The sequence below is a fragment of the Sinocyclocheilus anshuiensis genome, unplaced genomic scaffold (assembly GCF_001515605.1).
Source record: "Sinocyclocheilus anshuiensis isolate Anshui unplaced genomic scaffold, SAMN03320099.WGS_v1.1 scaffold374, whole genome shotgun sequence".
Taxonomy (NCBI): domain Eukaryota; kingdom Metazoa; phylum Chordata; class Actinopteri; order Cypriniformes; family Cyprinidae; genus Sinocyclocheilus; species Sinocyclocheilus anshuiensis.
In genome coordinates this window covers 581,449-601,747 of record NW_015546051.1, presented here as the reverse complement: position 1 = coordinate 601,747, position 20,299 = coordinate 581,449, and the positions used below count along the sequence as shown (strand labels likewise).

General features: G+C 36.6%; 2 protein-coding genes across 3 annotated transcripts in view; both read left to right on the top strand.

Annotated features, from left to right (window-relative positions):
* Positions 1 to 6,099, top strand: part of tmprss13a (transmembrane serine protease 13a) — a 17,890-nt gene extending 11,791 nt beyond the window's left edge. The window contains exons 3-13 of the mRNA XM_016500371.1: positions 162 to 269; positions 378 to 560; positions 1,464 to 1,590; positions 1,946 to 2,041; positions 2,143 to 2,186; positions 2,406 to 2,568; positions 3,438 to 3,607; positions 3,781 to 3,879; positions 4,753 to 4,895; positions 5,327 to 5,482; positions 5,609 to 6,099. Of these exons, the coding sequence (XP_016355857.1) occupies positions 162 to 269; positions 378 to 560; positions 1,464 to 1,590; positions 1,946 to 2,041; positions 2,143 to 2,186; positions 2,406 to 2,568; positions 3,438 to 3,607; positions 3,781 to 3,879; positions 4,753 to 4,895; positions 5,327 to 5,482; positions 5,609 to 5,623 (1,304 nt within the window). The 3' untranslated portion in view covers positions 5,624 to 6,099. The remainder of the gene's footprint in view (positions 1 to 161; positions 270 to 377; positions 561 to 1,463; positions 1,591 to 1,945; positions 2,042 to 2,142; positions 2,187 to 2,405; positions 2,569 to 3,437; positions 3,608 to 3,780; positions 3,880 to 4,752; positions 4,896 to 5,326; positions 5,483 to 5,608) is intronic.
* Positions 6,100 to 7,810: 1,711 nt separating this feature from the next.
* LOC107699187 (FXYD domain-containing ion transport regulator 6-like) overlaps positions 7,811 to 20,299 on the top strand; it is a 29,618-nt gene continuing 17,129 nt past the window's right edge. The window contains exon 1 of one of the 2 annotated variants that reach the window (XM_016500384.1): positions 7,811 to 8,097. The gene's annotated coding sequence lies outside the window, so the exon portion shown is untranslated. Of the gene's footprint in view, positions 8,098 to 8,699; positions 8,734 to 20,299 lie in introns of those variants that run through there. The other variant, XM_016500385.1, reaches the window with a different exon arrangement.

The following is a 20,299-nucleotide window of genomic DNA, read 5'->3' as shown; positions in this document are numbered from 1 at the left end:
TTCAGAAACTGAAAACATGGTCATGATAGACAGTGCATATTTGTCTTTGTAAACTGCACTGAAATGCCAGTCCTTGCCTAAAATTACAGTGCTGGATACTTTCAATTGTAAATGTGGGAGATTAGTTGAGTTTGATGGCTGATTTGTTCTTGTTCCTTTAGCTCCTCCAAAAAGGCAGGAGTCTTGTGGACGGAGTGGCAAGGGTTTGGGTGGATGGGTAGGTGCACTGCTGGTGCTGGCTTTAATTGGACTGGCCATCTGGCTTGGAGGTAAGGGAGGAGATGTATCTGTAATGACAGGACACACCATTAATGCTTATCTTGTATCTAAATCCCTCTCTTCTTTTTTCTCTTTACCACTCTCATGTATGTGGATAGTGCGTTATGGATCCAAGTCGTATTCTGTCCATCATGAGAGTGATTGCAAGGGAAACGATTGCAAGGAACAAGAACACAATGAGATGCATGATGGCATGAAGGAGACTGACACCTGCTCCAACTCCTCCATACAGTGTGATGGCATCCAAAACTGTCAACAGGCCGTTGATGAGACAAACTGTGGTGAGAACACTTTCTACAGCAAAGAGGCTGACAATCAGATGTAACTGAATCTTTCAGGACACAACACAGAGAGATTAGTGGTTGAGTGTATCAGATAGTGCTTTGGATTTAAAGTGAAACCACAAGGATGACATGTACTGCTCTGCAATAAGCATTTACAGTACACAGTAAGGCCTCTATTTACTGTGTTATGACAAATGTTGTTGAAAGTTCCACTGCAAAAAAATGAATAAAAATAAAAAAGAATCAAAATTGTGCAAGATAATAAGATTTAGGAAATGTATCTTGAATTAATTGTTAATTGTTGTGCCATTGTGTGTGTGTGTGTGTGTGTGTGTGTGATTTATGCCAATGAGGAAAGTAAGATAAGTTAATTCAAGACAGTGTTATTATTGTTAACAAAAGCTTAAACTAAAACAATTACAAACATTTTTTTATAATTAAAATAATTTATGAAATATACATATATATTAGATGAAAAATGTAAAAAAAAATAAATAAATACCTTGGCAACTTACTGAAATGTTGAGATGAAGTACTACAATTACTAAAACAAAATAAAAATAACATAAATATATGTAGAACTATTTAAAAACAATATAACTAATACAAATAGTAAAAGCACAAAAGTTCTAAAAACATTAAATGAAAACTGAAAATATAAAAATAAAAGCAAATTCAAAATATTAATGAATACAATAATAATATATTAACAACACTAAAATAACAGATTTAAGAAATCTCAGAAAACAAGTCTGAAAGTCTTGCGATATTTTTTTATTTTGTTTTAATGATGTTCAGAAATTCAGATTATTTTTTTTTTTTTTACTGTAAAACAAGACAAAAATACTAATTAAGGAAATCTAATTCCATTGTTTTAACATTCCTCTCCAATATCCTCAGTGAGATTCAGTGAAGGTGGAGTGTTGCAGGTCAGAACTTCTCAGGATGGTCGATTCCTTCCAGTGTGTAATCAGGGATTGGATCAGAGTTATGCTGACCAGATCTGTGAACAACTGGGCTTTAGAAGGTACACATATTTATCTACCACTAACAAGAATACTTAATAAAAATGAAAATTCAGCCTCATGTCTGGCCAAACCCATACAACTGTCCTTATTTAGTGGAAAATAAAGCATTTTGAAGAATAGTCTGCATGACTTGTACATTCTGTTTTTTTGTTGTTGTTGTTTGTTTTGTTTTTTTGTGTTCCATGGTAGAAAATAAAGGTCATACAGGTTTGGAACAACATGAGCATAAATGATAAGAGATTTTTCAATTCTGGGTGAACTATCACTTTAATGCATTAATGCATCTGAACTCAAATATGAATCTTGTCCCAACAACAACTATTTTAACTGATGCCTCGCGTTTCTGTCCCTTAGGTCTTATGCATCAAATCCAGTTGATAGCAAGACATCAGTAGCCCTTACTGTAGGACCTAGATCAGCCAAACTAATACAGGGTCTGGTCAATGTCAGGTAAGACTAGATTACAGTATATCAGAGCAGATGTTTTGTTATGTCAAGACAACAGTCCCCTCAATAGTACATAATGTCTTTTGTGATTTTTGTTTGTTCAGTTTGGGCTGTCAGGATGAGAAAGCAGTCTCACTTGAATGCACAGGTAGAAATAAATCTATTTTTATTAAACCACCAGTCATATTTAATCTCAGTTTATGTCTAATAACTGTGATGCATAACTAAATGATACACGTGATACATCAGCGTAAACCTTTGTTAATTCCATTTGTTAATGAGACATTGTGAGACATTGCGTGGGTGAGTAATGGATGATTCATCTCACGTTCAATTATGGAATTAAGAGGTTTTTCTTTTCTTTCAGACTGTGGCAAGCAGCAAAGTGCCTCCAGGATCATAGGGGGCAGCACCTCTCAGCTTGGCCAGTGGCCTTGGCAGGTTAGCCTGCATTACAGCGGAAGTCATGTTTGTGGTGGATCACTCGTCTCTCCAGACTTTGTTGTGTCAGCCGCCCATTGCTTCAAAGGGTTGGTATTCACTCATTCAGCTAGTGATGGAAGGAACAAAGTTGCAATTATTTTCATGAAAATGAAATCTACGGTACTCTAAATAATTAAGTACCATTACTGTCATGTGAGAAATGGAAAGGAACAGGATGATGTGTGTGTTTGTTCCGACAGGATATGAAAGGATTATTATAAGAGTCGGTGTGTAAGCCTGATAGTGCTTGTTTGTGTGTGTGTGTGTGTGTGTGTGTGTGTGTGTGTTTTATTAAGCAGGGCTTGGCAAACTGTCTGTTAGAAGCAATTAAATATAATTCTCATTTTCTGTAATATATATGAAAATATATTCAAATTAATTAAACTCATTAAAAATGAACCTACATTATAAAACTTAAAGTTAAAACCATCAGACACTTATTAATGGGTTCAGATCAATGGGATCTAGCACAGGATCATCATTTTGAACATTTTTGAAACCAAGGTGCGAAACAGCATGACAAAGCGAAGCCTCGTTTGCTGAATTCACGTGACGAGTTCGTTACAAGTTCATTACAAGCTCCTAATCTCTGATTCAAAACAAAATATTTGCAAATGTTTCAAAGCTTCATGAAGCAGTGTTTCAAAAGCGCCCTTCACTACATTCAGCACAAATTTATTTCAAGTTTATTCATTTGGAAGACACTTAAAGCAATGAATTTACCCAGCATCCCTTGGAACTGAGCACACTGTTGTTGCTAATCTAATGTTCTAGAAGTTTAGCAACAGGAACTAGCATGTTCATTAGCAAATGCTTATTATGTATAGCTGCTTTGATTTTCAGCAAGTATTCAGAACTTTTTTTTTTTCTTTTCATTGTAACATTGAAATAACTATTCATTTTTTCTTGATCACAGCTCAGTGAAGAATTCTCTTAATTGGCGTGTCTATGCTGGGACTATTTCCCAGAATGCCCTTCAGATCCCCTACTTTCTGAAGAAGATTATAGTGAATGAGAACTACAACACTAACAACAATGATTATGATGTTGCCTTGCTGAAACTCAGCAGTCCTGTTACCTTCTCCAGTGAGTTGGGTTTACTTGATGAAATAGATCACCCTAAAATGTTCACACTGCTTTTTTTTCTACAGTGAAACCATTTAGAAACCATAAAAGTACCCCAAATATAGTATTTATGGTATATGACTCATTTTCTATATTCCAAATAATCTACAGTAACATTTATCTTCTCAATCCAGGCAGTGTGCAGCCAGTTTGCTTTCCTACATTTGACCAAACCTTTTCAGATGGATCAGATTGCTGGACATCTGGCTTTGGGACAACACAAGAGGGAGCAGGTACAGACAGATTAAAATTAAAATGCATAAATATGGAAGAGGAAAAGAAATAGGACAACGAGTAACACCATGTATGATCATAATTTACCAAAACAGGACAATGTTATAGAGAAAGTAAGCATACAACATTTAGTGATTCACAAAAAGCCGACCAAAATTAAAATGAAATAGAATTAAATAAATAAATATGAATGAATGAATTAATTAATTAAATAACATTAACAACATTAAGGTATCTCTTGCATGAGATTTTTATATTCTGACAATTAGTCTCAACACAAACAATATAATGTTTTAATATACCTAATAGCATAATAATAATACAATAATTATTTAAATTGTAAATTATGTATGCATACATCATAATAGTGTTGTGTTGGCTTTAATTAATGCTGATTTTGTTCTGAAAAAAATACAGATAGAACAATTTTAACAATAATAATAACAATCATTATTAAGAATAATGAGAATTACTAATACATTAAAAAGTAAAGCATCTGATCACATTCAGGACATTAAAAATTGGGGTGGTAAATCTTAACAGACATAAAAATAGTCACAATTTTAAAAAAAATCTTAATTTTCCTAAAAATAGACTTTATTTATACAATTAAAGTCTATTAATATAAATATATGAAAATATTCTTAAAATATTCTTACAAAATAATAATATATTCAACAATTAATACCCTTTATTTTTTATTTTAATTGTATTTAATTATTTTTTGTATTCATACTGTACTCACCCTAGTACGCTTTGAAAATGCTGATTTGATCTTAGAAGTTTGCCCACGCCACAGCCTTCAATGTATATTGTCTTCTTTGAAGCTTTTAGCTGACCTTTGACTGTGAGCGTTTCCTTTGCTCTCACAGACCTTGCCTCTACAAGCCTCATGGAAGTGAAAGTGAATATCATCAACACGCTTCTGTGTAACAGCAGTCAGGTGTACCGTGGGGCCATCACCAAGAATATGATATGTGCCGGTGATATGAATGGGGGACGGGATTCCTGTCAGGTGGGTTTACCTCAGCTACTAGAGCACAAGTGACCTCAGGCAACTACATTATTCACTGTCAAAGTCTCGCCCAGTGTTTCTTTGTCTCATGACATTGATTTATTCAGGTTTGGGCAAATGCTGTATGCTGTATTATTCACATTGTTGCAATTGTGTTTTATTCAACCAAGTTTGTACGATATGCAAACATGAAACAAACTGATTTAAGAAGTACTTTATATACATATTATAATGGGTCTAGTCATGTGGTGCTACCAACCAAATCATGGGGTGCAACTAACGAGTATTGAAAACGAGTACTTTTATAAGAACTATTTATTCATTTTATATTTTACTATTCACTCATTTAAATAATGTTATACATGTTTGTCCACAATGATCTGAAGTCCATGTTCCATTTGCTTTCTCTCTGTCCTTGTCGTTGGTCTCAGGGGGACAGTGGAGGTCCGCTGGTGTGCAAGGGAGGTAATAACCGCTGGTATCTGGCTGGAATTACGAGTTGGGGAGCAGGATGTGGACAAAGACAAAGACCAGGGGTATATAGCAGAGTGACCAGCCTTCTGCCCTGGATCTACAGCAAGATGCAGGTAAGCTGGACAACATGGTCCAATGTGAGTCCACATAGTTCACTGATTCATAATGTTGTTCTTTTACCATCTAGGTACTATATACTTATTGCTTTCTCTTAACATGTTTATATCTTGTCATCTTAGCAAGAGAAGCCCTGATGCCTCTCTTCTGTATGATGTGTCCATTGCTGAAGACTAAATGACGAAAGTGGACACAGGACAAAAGATGAAGGACAAAGCAATGCACTTTGAGATGGGACAATGTTGCAATATTGTAGCCACAACTGGACAAAGAAAAACAGACTTTATTAATCTCACATTCTCCAGTCAGAAAATAATAAAACAACTCAACCTGGGAAAGCAGAGCTGCAGGCATTGAGGACCCTGTGGTCCCCTTCTGTCGCTGTGCTTTCCTCATTCTTTCCTTTGCATTTATACTGTATGTTCATTACACGCTGCTGAATCTGAGCCTCTGTTACCTCTTTAACTTGGTATCCTTGCACTGATTCTACAAAAAAATAAAAATAAAACATATTGGGAGTATTCTGCAAATATGTATCTAATAACCAAAGGGGTGTTCATTTTGTTTGAAAATCAGTGTCTATGAGCTATAATAAAATGTGGTATTGTTTTAACCCATGTGAAGGGTCCATCCTTTTCTATCTCTGATTCATACTGTTTCTTTATAAATCATGCCGAAAATGGATACAGTTTGAGCTTTATTCTCCAAATGCAACAAATTAATATAGTGGAGAATGGGGCTAGCTATGAAAAATGCTATGTCTCATTGGGCTGTAACTACTGGACAATGACACATTCTGTGTAACACTTCAGTTGAAAGAGTGCAAGGTAAGCTATATAGATAAACACTTAATATTTGGCAACTATTTTACAATAAAAATTGTACACAAGCAAGAGTAATATTTCGTCAAATTTTGCGTTTTGAATTAAAATATATTATTTAAAGCTGCAGTCCGTAACTTTTTTGTGTTCAACATTTATATAATAAGCGACTACACCATGAATCCATTTTCCAAACCGTGTTTTTGGCTTGTCCTGAATCACTACGGTACACCTATAATAAGTGTTTATATTCGGACTATTTAGATTGGTTCGGGTAGGTACCGCTGCGGAGTAGCCCGGTACCTGCGTGATTCGCCATAGATATAAACAGAGAAGTAGCTCCGGCTACAATGTTCTTCCGCAAGACGCACGCAGTTCTGTTTATTAACCACTAGAGCGCCAAAAGTTACACTGCAACTTTAAGTGATTAATGTAACGCAATTGAATGTGGTGAGGGAAAAAAATAACAGAGCCATTTTTAGCATATTAAGCACACGAATAAGAGTGAATATGTGCACATTGTGAATGGATTTAATGAACTCTTGAAACATGCAATACTTTTTTCTTCTTCTTTTGTAGCCAAGGCTTTAAGTCATGTGTCTATACAACTGACTTTCAAAAGTACATCCACATTGATAAATATTCACTGGAGTAAAAAGTGTTAAACCTAGTTCCAGTTTGTTCTGTGAATCCTTTTGCGGGCCACCCCCAGTCCAGAGGAAAATATTGTTTTGGAATCAACTTTGTCCCAGACGTTTCTCCTAAAATAACATTGGATAAAAAGAGAGAACACTGCTGAGAGCTAGGAGCATTTCATGAGAAATGTCAGACTTTTGATTGTCTTTGGTATCTATCCAAACTTGAGCAGTCTGAGACATTATAGAGATCTCCTCTGAAAGTGACATTGCGGCATGTCATTTTCTCGGGAGAAACATCTGTGAAGCTGAAGAGTTCAGTAAAAGTTCGGATTTGCTTTGCATCATTGCATAAGTAAACACACTGAATTTGTGAGAACACCGAACAAATACAAACAGTATATATTTTCTTGTGGAGTCATTACGAAAAGCTCTGTGTGGACTTTTGGATGGACTTTGAAGACTCATGTTTCACGAGTTTGCACTAACATATAATAGGATTGATCAAGTTGGTAAGCATATTTGGCGTGCTGTCCAGAGGGAGGGCTCCGAGCTCGGGAGAGAGCCCGACCCCCGAGCCGAGAACTCCCCTTATCCCTAAAAATGGGATGAGAAATAGAATAAGAGTGAGGAGCTGGGGTGGAGGAGGGATTCTGGAAAACTGTCGTCGGTCAGAGGTAAGTTGGCTGTATATATAGCCTATACACCTGTTGTGCTAGTTAAGGTGAGCTAAGGAGCTCCAACTGTGCCGAATTGATTGGTTATCTGATCGTGCTCCTCCCGAACCTTGTTAATGAAACATCATTATGTGACCGTGCACGCTTTTAAAGACCAACCAACACTCGCGACCAACGCGTGCGGTGTCTCTCATTGCGCGCGTGGCGGGGCGGGAACCGAGAGAGCGCGAGAGAAGAGACAGGGACAAGCCAACCGTCAATATATTTATATTAGAAAAGAGTAGGTGAATCTTGTTTACTGCTATACAACATCAGTCGCTCGTTTACGTGGACTTGTATCCATTAATATATTTTCTCTCCATTTCAAAAAGCCAAAAAATCCACTTATCAGACAACGACTTGAGGACCATACAGTCGTGCGGATCGTGTCAGCGTTTGACCCACTATTGCCCATCCACTTACAAGTACCCGAGACGAGGTAGGGTATGAAGTCACTTATCCAACTAGGGCGTATGCTGTTGCTTTATAGTCTTAGTGATGTTGCATGGTGTTTACTCGTTATAAAGAAGGTATTTTGGAAAGACGTGCGTCAAGCCCCGCTTTTATTCCAATGACATCATCAGTCTAAGTATCGTAAACATTTCATAAATGGGCAGTGTGCATTTCAACCGCAATATTATTGTCAGATGCATTATACAGTTTACACATCAGAAGTGAATTCTGATTTTATTAAACACATGTATGAATATAAAATGCTGTAGAATGACAGCGCGCTGTTATTGTTGCGCGAGGGTGTGTCCGAATTGCTTTGTGCCTTTTTGCCTCATTAAAGCGTTAAATGACTATTTGCAGAACCTCAATACATCATTTATGTTCATTTATGTTATAGTTTGGCATATTATTATGAGTGATGTATTTGTGTTATAATAAGACAGATGTGAAAATCTGAAATGAGAGGGGAAATGGTGATTGCGCGCGAGCGGATTACAGTTTAATTACTAAGGAAAATGTATCAGCGCGTGAAAAAATGAGCTTTTAGTATGCGTGCAGAAGGAAATCCACAGGTGGGGAGGGGTTCAATGATGACTACGACTGAGCTCCGCGCCCACAACAGGTAGCGGGTTATATTCGGTACTAATTGACACGTTATAAAAGGAGGGAGTAGAGTTAAAGTGCTCATTACGCGGCGCTCTCTGGAATACCTGATTCTGATTGGTCAGTGCTTACATATTTCATAATATTGATTGTTATTACATATCTATTCTTAAGTAAGATGTTCCAATTCAAGCCAAAATATCATGTCCATTTTTCGTAGTCGTGTATTAAGTGGGGTGATGTACTCAAACAAACCCCTTCAGGGTGATTAAGACAAGGTGATCATTATTATTTTGGGAAATTATTATCTAACGGGACTTATCCCTTACAATTTAATACATTTAACAATTATCTTATGTCCCGCGTTTCGACGACGTGCTGTTATGTACTGAATGCCATCGCGTTTCAATTTCCAAATGTTTGATTTTCCAGGATGTTTGGGCAAGGAATTGTCCTGCCCTTTATCAAAAAATGATAGCCATAATTTTCAGTTTCTAGGTTACCATCACTATCTCTTTCAAAACTACAGCCAGCTTTCTGCACTAATAACCGTAATCACCTGACGAATACGGTTGCCATAGCAATATTTCTGCACCGTGGTAGAGGCACGTCTGGCAGCGCGCCAATGAAAGCTTTGTTGTCGTGGATACAGTTTACCCTCGTTTGGGTTGTGATGAAGGGCTTGAGGGTCTCACCTTAAATAGTCAACGATGACCTATTGCTCACAGCAAAATATTATTCAATAAACTGAAATCCTAGATCTGTCACAATAAATATTCTAAATATAAATATCTTGCTCATCTGAAAAATGGTAAGGAGTAATTATGGGACACTGACACCACATATGACAGATGGTGTATTAATCAGAAATCATATGAGCTTACCAAAAAGAAAAGAGTATACAGTGCATCAATATCGTTTTGCCGTCTATTGTATACTAGCATTTTCTGTCATCAACACCCCTGCAGGCATTTCAGCAGTTTACTTACACAGTATCACATTGTTTCTAAATGAAAGAGATGCAATTTATTTAATTGCAATGGGCTCAGATATCATTTTGCACATGAAACAGAAGGAGGGAAGGGAAACCATTTTAAACTGCTGGCAAATAATTTTAATGGGAAAACTGCTGCCGTGAAAAACTGGATATAAATAAAAGCATATTAACAGCTAAGCAATACATTTCCTTACAGTGAAAATTACAAGAATTAAATCACAAGAAATTAGATTTTTTTTTTTTATATTGTTGCAATTATGTTTTGTATTAGTAAAAAGTTATGTCACTTGATAATGCATAAAAAAAAAACATTAAAAAGATGTTCCTACAAGTCACTGTGTAATGCATCACATTTGATTATATTTTATTTAATAAAAATCAGTTTCTTATTCTTTTTCAGTTATGTGCATGATGGTGCTTTCATGTTACTTTTTTAGTTCATGTTTATTGTATTACACTGTGAAATAATATTTATGAAAGTTTTGTTTCACTTTTATTTTTAATGTTTCTTTATGAAGTTTGACATGCTGAATATGAAAATCATATTACTTTGTAATAAATAATTAATTAAATAAATAAATAACAATGTTGATTACTTATACAAGCAAATCTGTTATTACAGATAAACATTACATGGTACATGCTTAATTCTGAGCTAACAACAGTTTAAGATCAACATTTACCAAAAGTGAGTCGTCCAAAATTTCAGAAGGATGATTTTTGTCTTTCATGACTAGTCCAACAATGTTCTGGAATGTTCCAGAAAGCACTAGAATATTACAGAATATTACAGTATGTTACAGAAACTTTTAGAATTAATTTTTAAATTATTTTAAATATGCAAAATTAGTACAAAAACTTATCTGTACTAAACCAATGTTTCAAAATTAATGACAGAATTCTAAAATTTACCTGACCTAAATATTTACCCCAAAAAATGATGCTACGTGAAAATAAATAGTACAATAATAATTAGCACTACTGAATTACAGAAGAACCATAAAAAAAAAAATAAGTGAAACATTTATCTTTTTTTACATTGTGTTATTTTAGCGTATGTGATTGTGTAGTGTGGACTCTCTTTCATGTAGTCATCTACTGTACCCATTTGCACCACTTTGTGTTACTGTAGCATTTTTAGTTGTTAGTTGAAGTTAAGATTAATTTTAATGACCAATTTATGCAGAAATCCAGATATATCCAAGGGGTCACATACTTTTTCCTTCAACAAAAATATCACATTATCACTTTGTGTAAAAGTCAAACAAAATATTGATCTCAGCTGCATATATTTCCCAATACATTCTGCCTAAAATAGGCAACTGGCGTGAGAATTTTCTCTCCTAGCTGGTGTTTTTAGTGGGCCTAAAGGGCATAAAAAAGAGCTAATTAGATGGGGAGAGAAACTGCTCCAGTTCTGGCACAATAAATGCGTGTAAACACTTGCACTCTTACACCTAGTCATGAGAGCTCTCAGTCGGCGCCAAGCTCTGTTGATGAAATTATTCCCTCTCATCCATAGCGCGAGTCATATCAATGAAGTCAGATTCTCTCAGCTTCTGACATATGGTTAAGTAATTGATTACAAGATCAAGCAGTATTTGATGATGAAATCAGTCCAGCAAAAATAGCACAACATATGCACTTTGTTTGTGACTGGTTGACGTCTTACATAAGATACTCTTCTGTTCAAAATGTGATGCATTTTGCGGGACACTCAAAAACAGTGTGATGCAAACACCTAAGTAAATAAAAAAAAAATAATAATAAAAATTACATTATCTAGGACGACTCTACCAATCCCTTTGTGCAGGCAGTTGTTTGTTTGTATTTGCTACTCATCAGTATAGAAATCCATAATTCATATGATGGTCATTGGGAGTGATCTTGTTTGCAAGTCATCCAGATATAGCGACAGTCTTCCTTTTGTCTTCAGGGAACACAGGAAATATCTGTGGCCGAAAACATAGTCTCAATTGACTTTTAGGGTGAATTTCATGGTCAGCGACCACCTGGGAAGGCTTTTACTCAGAAGAAAAAAATGTATTGGTGCATCTAACTATAGCACTCTGTCGATATGTCTGCTGAGGTCAGAGGCTGTGTTTGATAATTAAAGCCAGACGAGTCTCGTCTCCTGGCGTCCGTGAATTAACTGGCTTCTGCTGACTGAAAGGTACAGAGCAAGGGTTCCTAAAAGAATAGTATGCATCCCCAAGAGGATGGGAAATATATCGCATAAATATGACATATACAATGAGACAGTACACTGTTGACCGACATTGAAGGTGCATTCATGTGATGAATGATAGTGATGAGCGCTTTCAAAACACTGCTTCAAAAGCTTTGAATCCTTTGCAAAACATTTTTGAACCAGTGGTTCGGAGTGCATTTCAAACTGCCAAAGGTATGTGATTTCAGTAAACAAGGCTTCGTTATGTCATAGCTGTTTCAAAATGTCTTGAAAATTCAGTGCTTCACCATTGGGATGCTCTCTCTGCCAACCCTGCTGCTGCTGTTGGCTATTGCAGTTGTTGTAGATTATTGCTCCTGCTGATGCTGCTAAGCAAGTACACTTGCTACTGCCAATACATACACCGACACAGTGCTGTGAGTATTTAAGACATACTGCTGCTGCACAGATAGCATATAAAATAACCCGTAGCAGATCTATACAGGTGGAGCTGGGGAAGGTGGAAGGTTTCAGAGGAACTCTGAAAGCATGCTGTGAAATGCTCTAGTGAATATTAACCAGCCATTCATATTTAAAACAGCAAGTTCAATGGTGGTGTACATGAGCCAATCAGCTTGTGCCAAGTCGTTTAATGCTGTGAATATCATCAATTTGCATTAAGAACCCATCAGCCTGCGCCATCTAGAGTTTCATGACAGAACTTGGCATTTATGACCAGGAGGTGTCACCAGTATGTAATGTTTCGAGCACTTCGAAAAAGTGAATCATTTTGATTTAAAGCTTGTTTCTCCCATCACTAGGGCTGTATCCAAAAATTGCCCTGTATACCCTTAAATATAGGGCACTATTTGACGACACATGAATTTGTAATGGTGTCCGAAACCATAGAGGATGTTGAGTGCACTCATTCAATCCCATAATGCATCACAATAACGAGTGTACAACTGATGTACACTCAGCGGCTAGATAATACCCATAATGCACTGTGAGGGTTGTGTCAAATGAATTCCCATGTTTGGTCAGAAGACGAATCGTCCATCCATCTATTTTCTAAAATGATTGTCCAATGTGGGTACAGCATAATGTCATACAGGTATACATTTCTTGTTAATTGATTATTAAATAGTTGAATTAAGGTCTATGCATGCTAGTTTTTAAACTTTGCAAAAGCGGTTGCCCTTCCGGCGCACTCTGTGTTTGAATTCGCTCACTTTTTTTTTTTCATTCACTCTCAGCTGGACTATATTAGTGTACTGATGTAGGGAATAGTGAATGAGCGTATAGGGGGTGATTGCAAACACATATTAATTAACTAAATGAGGACCTAACTACTGAATAAAACAAATGTCCTCAGAAACTGTAAATATACTGCTAATGTGAACACTAGCTGTTTACAGTTTTTGACATATAAATAATGACAACATCAATACTTTCAAAATGTTTCCCTCAATTTAAAACATGTCTGAATATTAGAAAACATGAGAGAATGTCCAATACATGTACAGATCCACACTTACTTGTATAGAGGCAATTAGCAAGTGCCCATTCAGTCACACATAGACTGCTTATTGATTTTCTTTCCACACAGAAATTATTTTAGGTCAATAAGGCACCAGTGATTTATCCAAGAACTTTTATCCAAATTCCTGTCAAACAAACATAATCCTAACTCTATCCCTACCAATAACTATACTTATAATCAGCACCATCAATAAAATTCACTTGGCTGGGCTGATGGATATTGAAACACAAGTGTGAATGGTTTCTTCTCATGCCTCTGAGGAACTGCTTGCCATTGGGAGAAGAGGATTCAAGCTGATCTGACAGACAATGTCTGTTGTTTACAATATACCCACAATGCTCTCTTATAACACATGATAAAAGGTTTCTAATAGTCTGTAGTAATACTGCTGGTATAGTCTGCCTTGTTTGAGTATTGGTGAGCCGAAACTGAACTTCAGGTGAGATTAAATTGGTTAAACAGAATAACCCAACTATGTTGTTGTTATCGGCTCATTCCAAACACTTCTGCTCCTTGTGAATTCATTGAGTCTGATATTGTCCATTAGTAGACTGCAGTGCCTCTAGAATAGGTGACATGCTGATAAGACTGAAGCGCTTAAAGACCAAGATAAGGGAGGTATTTCGCTGTGTTAACATTATCACACATAAGGTAGCTGTAGAGCCATGTGTCTCTTGATATAGTTGAAAAGAACATTATGAGGTCATCAAAGATGGTATTATGCTACTACAGGAAGACTTTGAACAAGAATTCCCAGATGTCCATCATTTCCTTGTGGTTCTGGCTTATTTGCTCCTTCTTCTGTATGGACATCTGGTAACCAAGAGGTCTGCTAAAGGTAGAATAGCTGTACAATGTTGGCTCTAGTGAGTACAACATTATGAGGCAGAATTGCATTGATAGTTACTCTACAGACAGAAAATCCAGTCAATTCATATACTGATATGTCCCATATTCAGAATACTGTTCAAAAAGTACTGTATGAGTTTTCCAATGGCCATTCTTATAGGGGTCATATGGTGCTTTTTTAAAGATCATTATTTTGTGTATTTGGTAAGTAATCTTAAAGATTCCTAAATGCATCTACTTTCGGAAGGCCAAATAAAGTGCTTTTGCTTTCACCTAGAAACACACAGCGTCTCCCTGACATGGTGCTTCAGCACTAACTGTGGTTACTGAAACCACGCCTTCTTTCTTTGCGTGAACATTTGGGCCGCATTATGCTAATATTTCCACATAGTGAGGTAGATATGTGGGGGCGTGTTAGAACGAGACGTTTTAGGGGGGCGTGGCAGAGTCTTAACTTTGATAAATAATATCTCTTTGGTTTTGAGACTTTAGTCTTTGCAACTTCAGGGATCTTATCTATGCACAATCAGCTTGTAACACTCCAAAGAGAAAGGAAAACTTGAAATCGCATCATATGACCCCTTTAAATTTTAAAGGAAGAGTTTACCCAAAAATGAAAATTCTGTCATTAATTACTCACCTTTGTGTCGTTCCAAACACGTAATACCTTCGTTCATCTTCGGAACACAAATTAAGATATTTTTGATGAAATCGAAGAGCTTTTTGACCCTGCATAGACAGCAATGCAATTACCACGTTCAAGGCCCAGAAAGGTAGTAAGGACATCGTTAAAATAGTCCATGTGACATTAGTGGTTCAACCGTAATTACTTTTTAATTACACAAAAATACTTTTTGTGTGCAAAGAAAACAAAAATAACTAATTTATGCTGGGTCAGAAAGCTCTTGGATTTCATCAAAAATATCTTAATTAATTTGTGTAACGAAGATGAATGAAGGTCTTACGGGTTTTGAATGACATAAGAGTGAGTAATTAATGACAGAATTTAAATTTTTGGGTGAACTATCCCTTTAATTATGGTTCCCGACTTACAAAGCATTATTATTTCGACCCCACCACAAATTTGAGATTCAAACATATAAAACGTTTCAGGTTACTTATGTAACCATGGTTCCCTGACGTCATGGCTGTCGCCGGCCAACGAGTTGGTGTTTTTTCAATGTATGCTTCAGACACGGGTCACGACGAGGCATTCCCCATAGCGACCCCTAGAGGACACAGTTCGAAGTTCCCATGAAAGGGAACTTCTGTAGTTCAATAGGTAATTCTGGTAGTTTCACTGTTTTGGTGTTTTTTTTTTTTTTGTATTGATCACCCACATATTTCCACATGAACAGTCAGCAAATATGTAGGAAGTTCAAATATTGTATTTCACAAGGTCAGTGTAAGTGCAGTTGAAATTAAATACTGATAAAGATATGCCACTTCCTTTTTAATAGAACAGTTTAATAGAACAGGGACAAAGACACAACTCCGTGTTTTCTCCAAAAATCTGCATAAACGGCTGAAAAAGGTCACAACAGCATTTCGCTTGTCCGTGTTGTGTTTTCTCATTCTAGATAAACTCTCAGTCTGTTCATTATTGTTGAGATTTACAGACTGTTTATGCAGGTTAAATTGTTACACCAGTGGGTGGTGGTAAGTCATTGTCTTTATAATTCATTGAATCATTTAATTCAGTTCAAAATCATCATGAACAAAACACCACAACTGCATGCTACTCCGTGTTGAAACGGCTCTGCTTTGACTATGTTTGGAACTATTTTCATTGGCGGAGCAAAGTGTCTAAAGTTACTGCGTCTAAAATGTAAGTTACGTAATATTAACTTTTTGTTTATTGAAATGTTTATATAAAAGTAATATCACACAATCACACTGCCTCTTTGTTTACTACTGCAAAGCCTCTTTGACACAACCAGTATTGTATAAAGTGCTATACAAAAAAAAAGGTGACTTGACTGCAATAATTTGTCATTTCTTTAAACCTTCAGTTGTCATTTCTCTAAACATTAATAGGGTCTAGTATCTTTTTAAATAGTTAACTAGTGGCAGATTCTGAAAACATGGTGTAGCAGTAGGAGTGAAGTAGTCTCACACACAAAATGTTCTTTAGAACGTTCCTTGGGTTTTCAATTTATTTTTGCACATTGTTGAACCTTATCGTATATGGCCATATTTGTCACATTGCAGTTAGGTGAGTGCAGTGTAAATTAGCAGCATAACGCTAATTTCATCAGTTGTTAGTTGTGGGAACAACATTTTCTCAGAATCACCCGGTTCGCTTTACAAGTTGACCATGACACTATTTCGAGATGATGGTGCCCTACATAACAGCAGGGTGGCGGTGGCAGAATTGGCTTTAAAATTTTGAGAAGCAGAAGGGTTGTTTGGTATTTTTAGTTTTAAAAATGTATTTTTCTTTTGTATGAATACACCCATATGATTGAACAAATATCTATGATCTGTCATCTGTCATTTTATAAATATACTGATTTGAAGTCTGTTGTGTTTCTTTGGAACAATTGGTTGTTTCCCTTTTTGATGTATTAAATTGCTTTTTGCGGCTTGTCTTTTAAAGGAACTAGAATTGTCACATGCTGGAGTGATGGATAGATTTTCATAAGTTTGGAAAGCTGAGCTTAAAGGGATAGTTCACCCAAAAATGAAAAATTTGATGTTTATCTGCTTACCCCCAGGGCATCCAAGATGTAGGTGACTTTGTTTCTTCAGTAGAACACATTTGATGATTTTTATCTCCAACCATTGCAGTCTATCAGTCGTATAATGCATGGCAATGGTAACAAAATCTATGAGAGTAAATACAAATCAAACGACAGTAGTTTATCAGTAATCCTAAAAAATAACACTGCCAAACACACATGCTAAAAAACAACAACTTACTTACACATAGTAAGAAATAGTTATAAAAACTGAAACAGAAGCAAAACAAGTAATAGGAAAGAGGAGAAATAAAAAGCGATACTTATCCTTTACCGGTGTCCCTGCCCGGTGGATTCGCACGGTAGAGTCGATGGTCTTTACACTCTTCGGTCTTCACATGAGGAGGCCTTCACGCGACTGCTGCCACGGTAAACTAAGCTTTTATTATACCCGTCTAACAAAACACTAAATTTATTCAGCTGGACACACTTTCCTTATTTTCTCCACAATTACAGCAGTAGGGGGAAGGGAACTATCTATCACGGACAACATCTGGTTTGCATTAGTGAGGATGTCTGCCATGAGTTCACTGGTTACCCCTACATAAAGATCGTTTTGAACCTGTGAAAAACTTTACCAAAACTCTATCTAGTGCTTGCCCAAGTAAAACTCCAGGGCATGTTGCTATGCAGTTGCCAGGGAGTTCAGCTTGAGTCAAAAAAACCTACCTTAAGTCTCTATGAAAGGGGTCTTCAAGCTTTTTCATTAGTTTAAAAATAACAATAGTCAATGGATCGTCTGTTTAAGGCTACGTTTACATGACAACGGTGTAGTCAAAAACGGAAAGTTTTTCCCTTGCATTTTTAAAAAGTTTCATGTATACACGACAATGTTTTCAAAACGATTCGCGTTCACACATACCCGCGAAAACGGCCAAAAACGCTGTATTACGTATGCCAGGCCAATAGTTGGCGCTGTCACCTTGTTAGTAAACAGTAGTGATGCAAAGTCCAATTCATTTCCGCGAACCGGTTCTTTTCGGACAGATCGGCTCATTGAACCAGTTCAAAAAGCCGATTCATCGGTTCCTGATGTCATCAAGCAGTAGCCTACGTCTCTATTCATTTCTTTTCTAACAACTCGGTGCCATGTTTTATCAATGAAAAAAATCAAATAAGTAATTTGTGTCAACACATTGAAACATTCAAAAATAAAGTTATTTGTGTGAACGCATTACTGATTATTGCCATATATTTGTAGAAAACATGGAAACCCCAAAGACGCTTTAATATGTTGTGTGCTTTAATAGAACAGTGTCGACCGCACAGAGTAGCATTATAACAGAACTTTCAAATGTATCTAGTATGATAAAACTGCTGCTTTTTTCCCCCCACATGCGGCGTCATCTAACTACGCCTTTGTCTATTTGTTTATTTTGAATACGCGCCCTCTAGCGGCGAAAATTACACATTGTAACTTTAAGTTAATGGTGTTTGTGGTCACAGTTTCATTCGCGGATCCTATATGTCATATACGACTGACTGACCCAAACTAGTCTTATTTGATTTCGCTTAAGCAACTTTAAATATAATATGCATGCACAATAAACTATAGTAAAAGTTATTTACATCACTCGACAGAAAGGTTTTAAATTAATAACGTCACTCATCAGCAGTGTTGGGGAAAGTTACTTTTAAAAGTAATGCATTACAATATTGCGTTACTTCCTAAAAAAGTAACTAATTACGTTACTTCGTTACTTTTTATGGAAAATAATGCGTTACATTAATTTTGCGTTACTTTCGCGTTACTTTTTAAATATGAGCAGGGCTTGATTGTTTCTAATATAATCACAATTGTTAGTTTATCTAAAGTCAATTTTGCTTATTAGTATGGTTGAACTGGATCATCAAAGGTCAGCAGCAAAGACATTGGTTAATAAAATGGGATTAGATACATTTGTGCTATTTAACATTTAATTATTGCAGGTTTGCGTCATATTCTGAGTGTTGTACTGTAAGGAATTTAACTCATTTAAATTTTATAAGGGAATTAATCATTAATTTTATTTCTAGCTCAGGTTCTGAGAGGAATCGAATCTGAAAATTCGAGGTCAACCTGATTAAAACTGATTTCAAATTTGAATAGTTCCTGATTAGAACTGATTTCAAATTTCAATAGTTTACACCTTATCAACGGTCGTCCAGCGAGCCGTTAATGTCCGTGTATCTTAATCTGACTGTGTGTATTTTCCTTGGCCACAGGTCAATACATTCTTTGATAAGTAAGCTACGAGCTAGGTAACGTGATCTTGGCAAGGTTTAAAGACAATACTTCTGTATAAATGAAAAAGAATGTATTAGCAATTCTAGATTACATTAAAACTAAGCTAAAACACACATACACACACACACATACATACAGTTCGGAAGAATGAGATAACGGAGTTGCATGAAGTTTTCAAAGTTCTAACTCGTTTCCACGAGTGGTTTTAAATTCAACCCTGGGACAATCACAAAGCAGAGATTTTCTTATCTTTACTGCTTAACTCAATTCACCAGTTCAGCACCGATTTCAGCAGATAGGAGCATTGTTTGTACTTGCGTTTTGCTGAAATCTGAGAAGCAGAGTTGATTTTCTCGTTGCTGACACAGGCTTCCTGGATGGCTGCTTGAGGGAATTCCTTTGCTGATTGGCTGTTGCGGTGACGTCAGGATGACGTCCTTTTGGGAGAGCCCTCGTTGGATTGGTTGGTTGCCGGGTTACGGAAGAACCTCTGGTTCTTCTGAGAGAGTCTGCTTTAGCAAGACTTTGCGTTCTGCAGAGTTACGAATAGTTACTTGAAAAAAGTAATCTGATTACGTAACTCGCATTACTTGTAATGCGTTACCCCCAACACTGCTCATCAGAATCCTCTGCAAACTTCGCCACGGCTCATTCGGTTCTTGTTGAGTCATCGGTAACTCTCGGCAAACTTCGAGAGTTGGTTGAACCGGCTCATTCGGTTCTTTTTGGCCCTGTCCCAGATGGAACACTTCATGTGCACTTGCGGTCTTACGGACTTACAATGGCTGCCGCGTGCGCGTGTCTGTTAAGTCCACGAGACCGAACATCAGTAATGTGTACAGCCTATCTTCAGCCCCAGTCTTTATCTTGTTTTTCAGCCACACCATCCAGTACCTAAAATACATAAATTAAATTCAATTTATGCATTTAGCAGACACTTTTATCCAAAGCGACTTACAGTGCATTAAGGCTATACATTTTTTATCAGTATGTGTGTTCCCTGGGAATCAAACCCACAACCTTTTGCGCTGCTAACGCAATGCTCTACCACTGAGCCA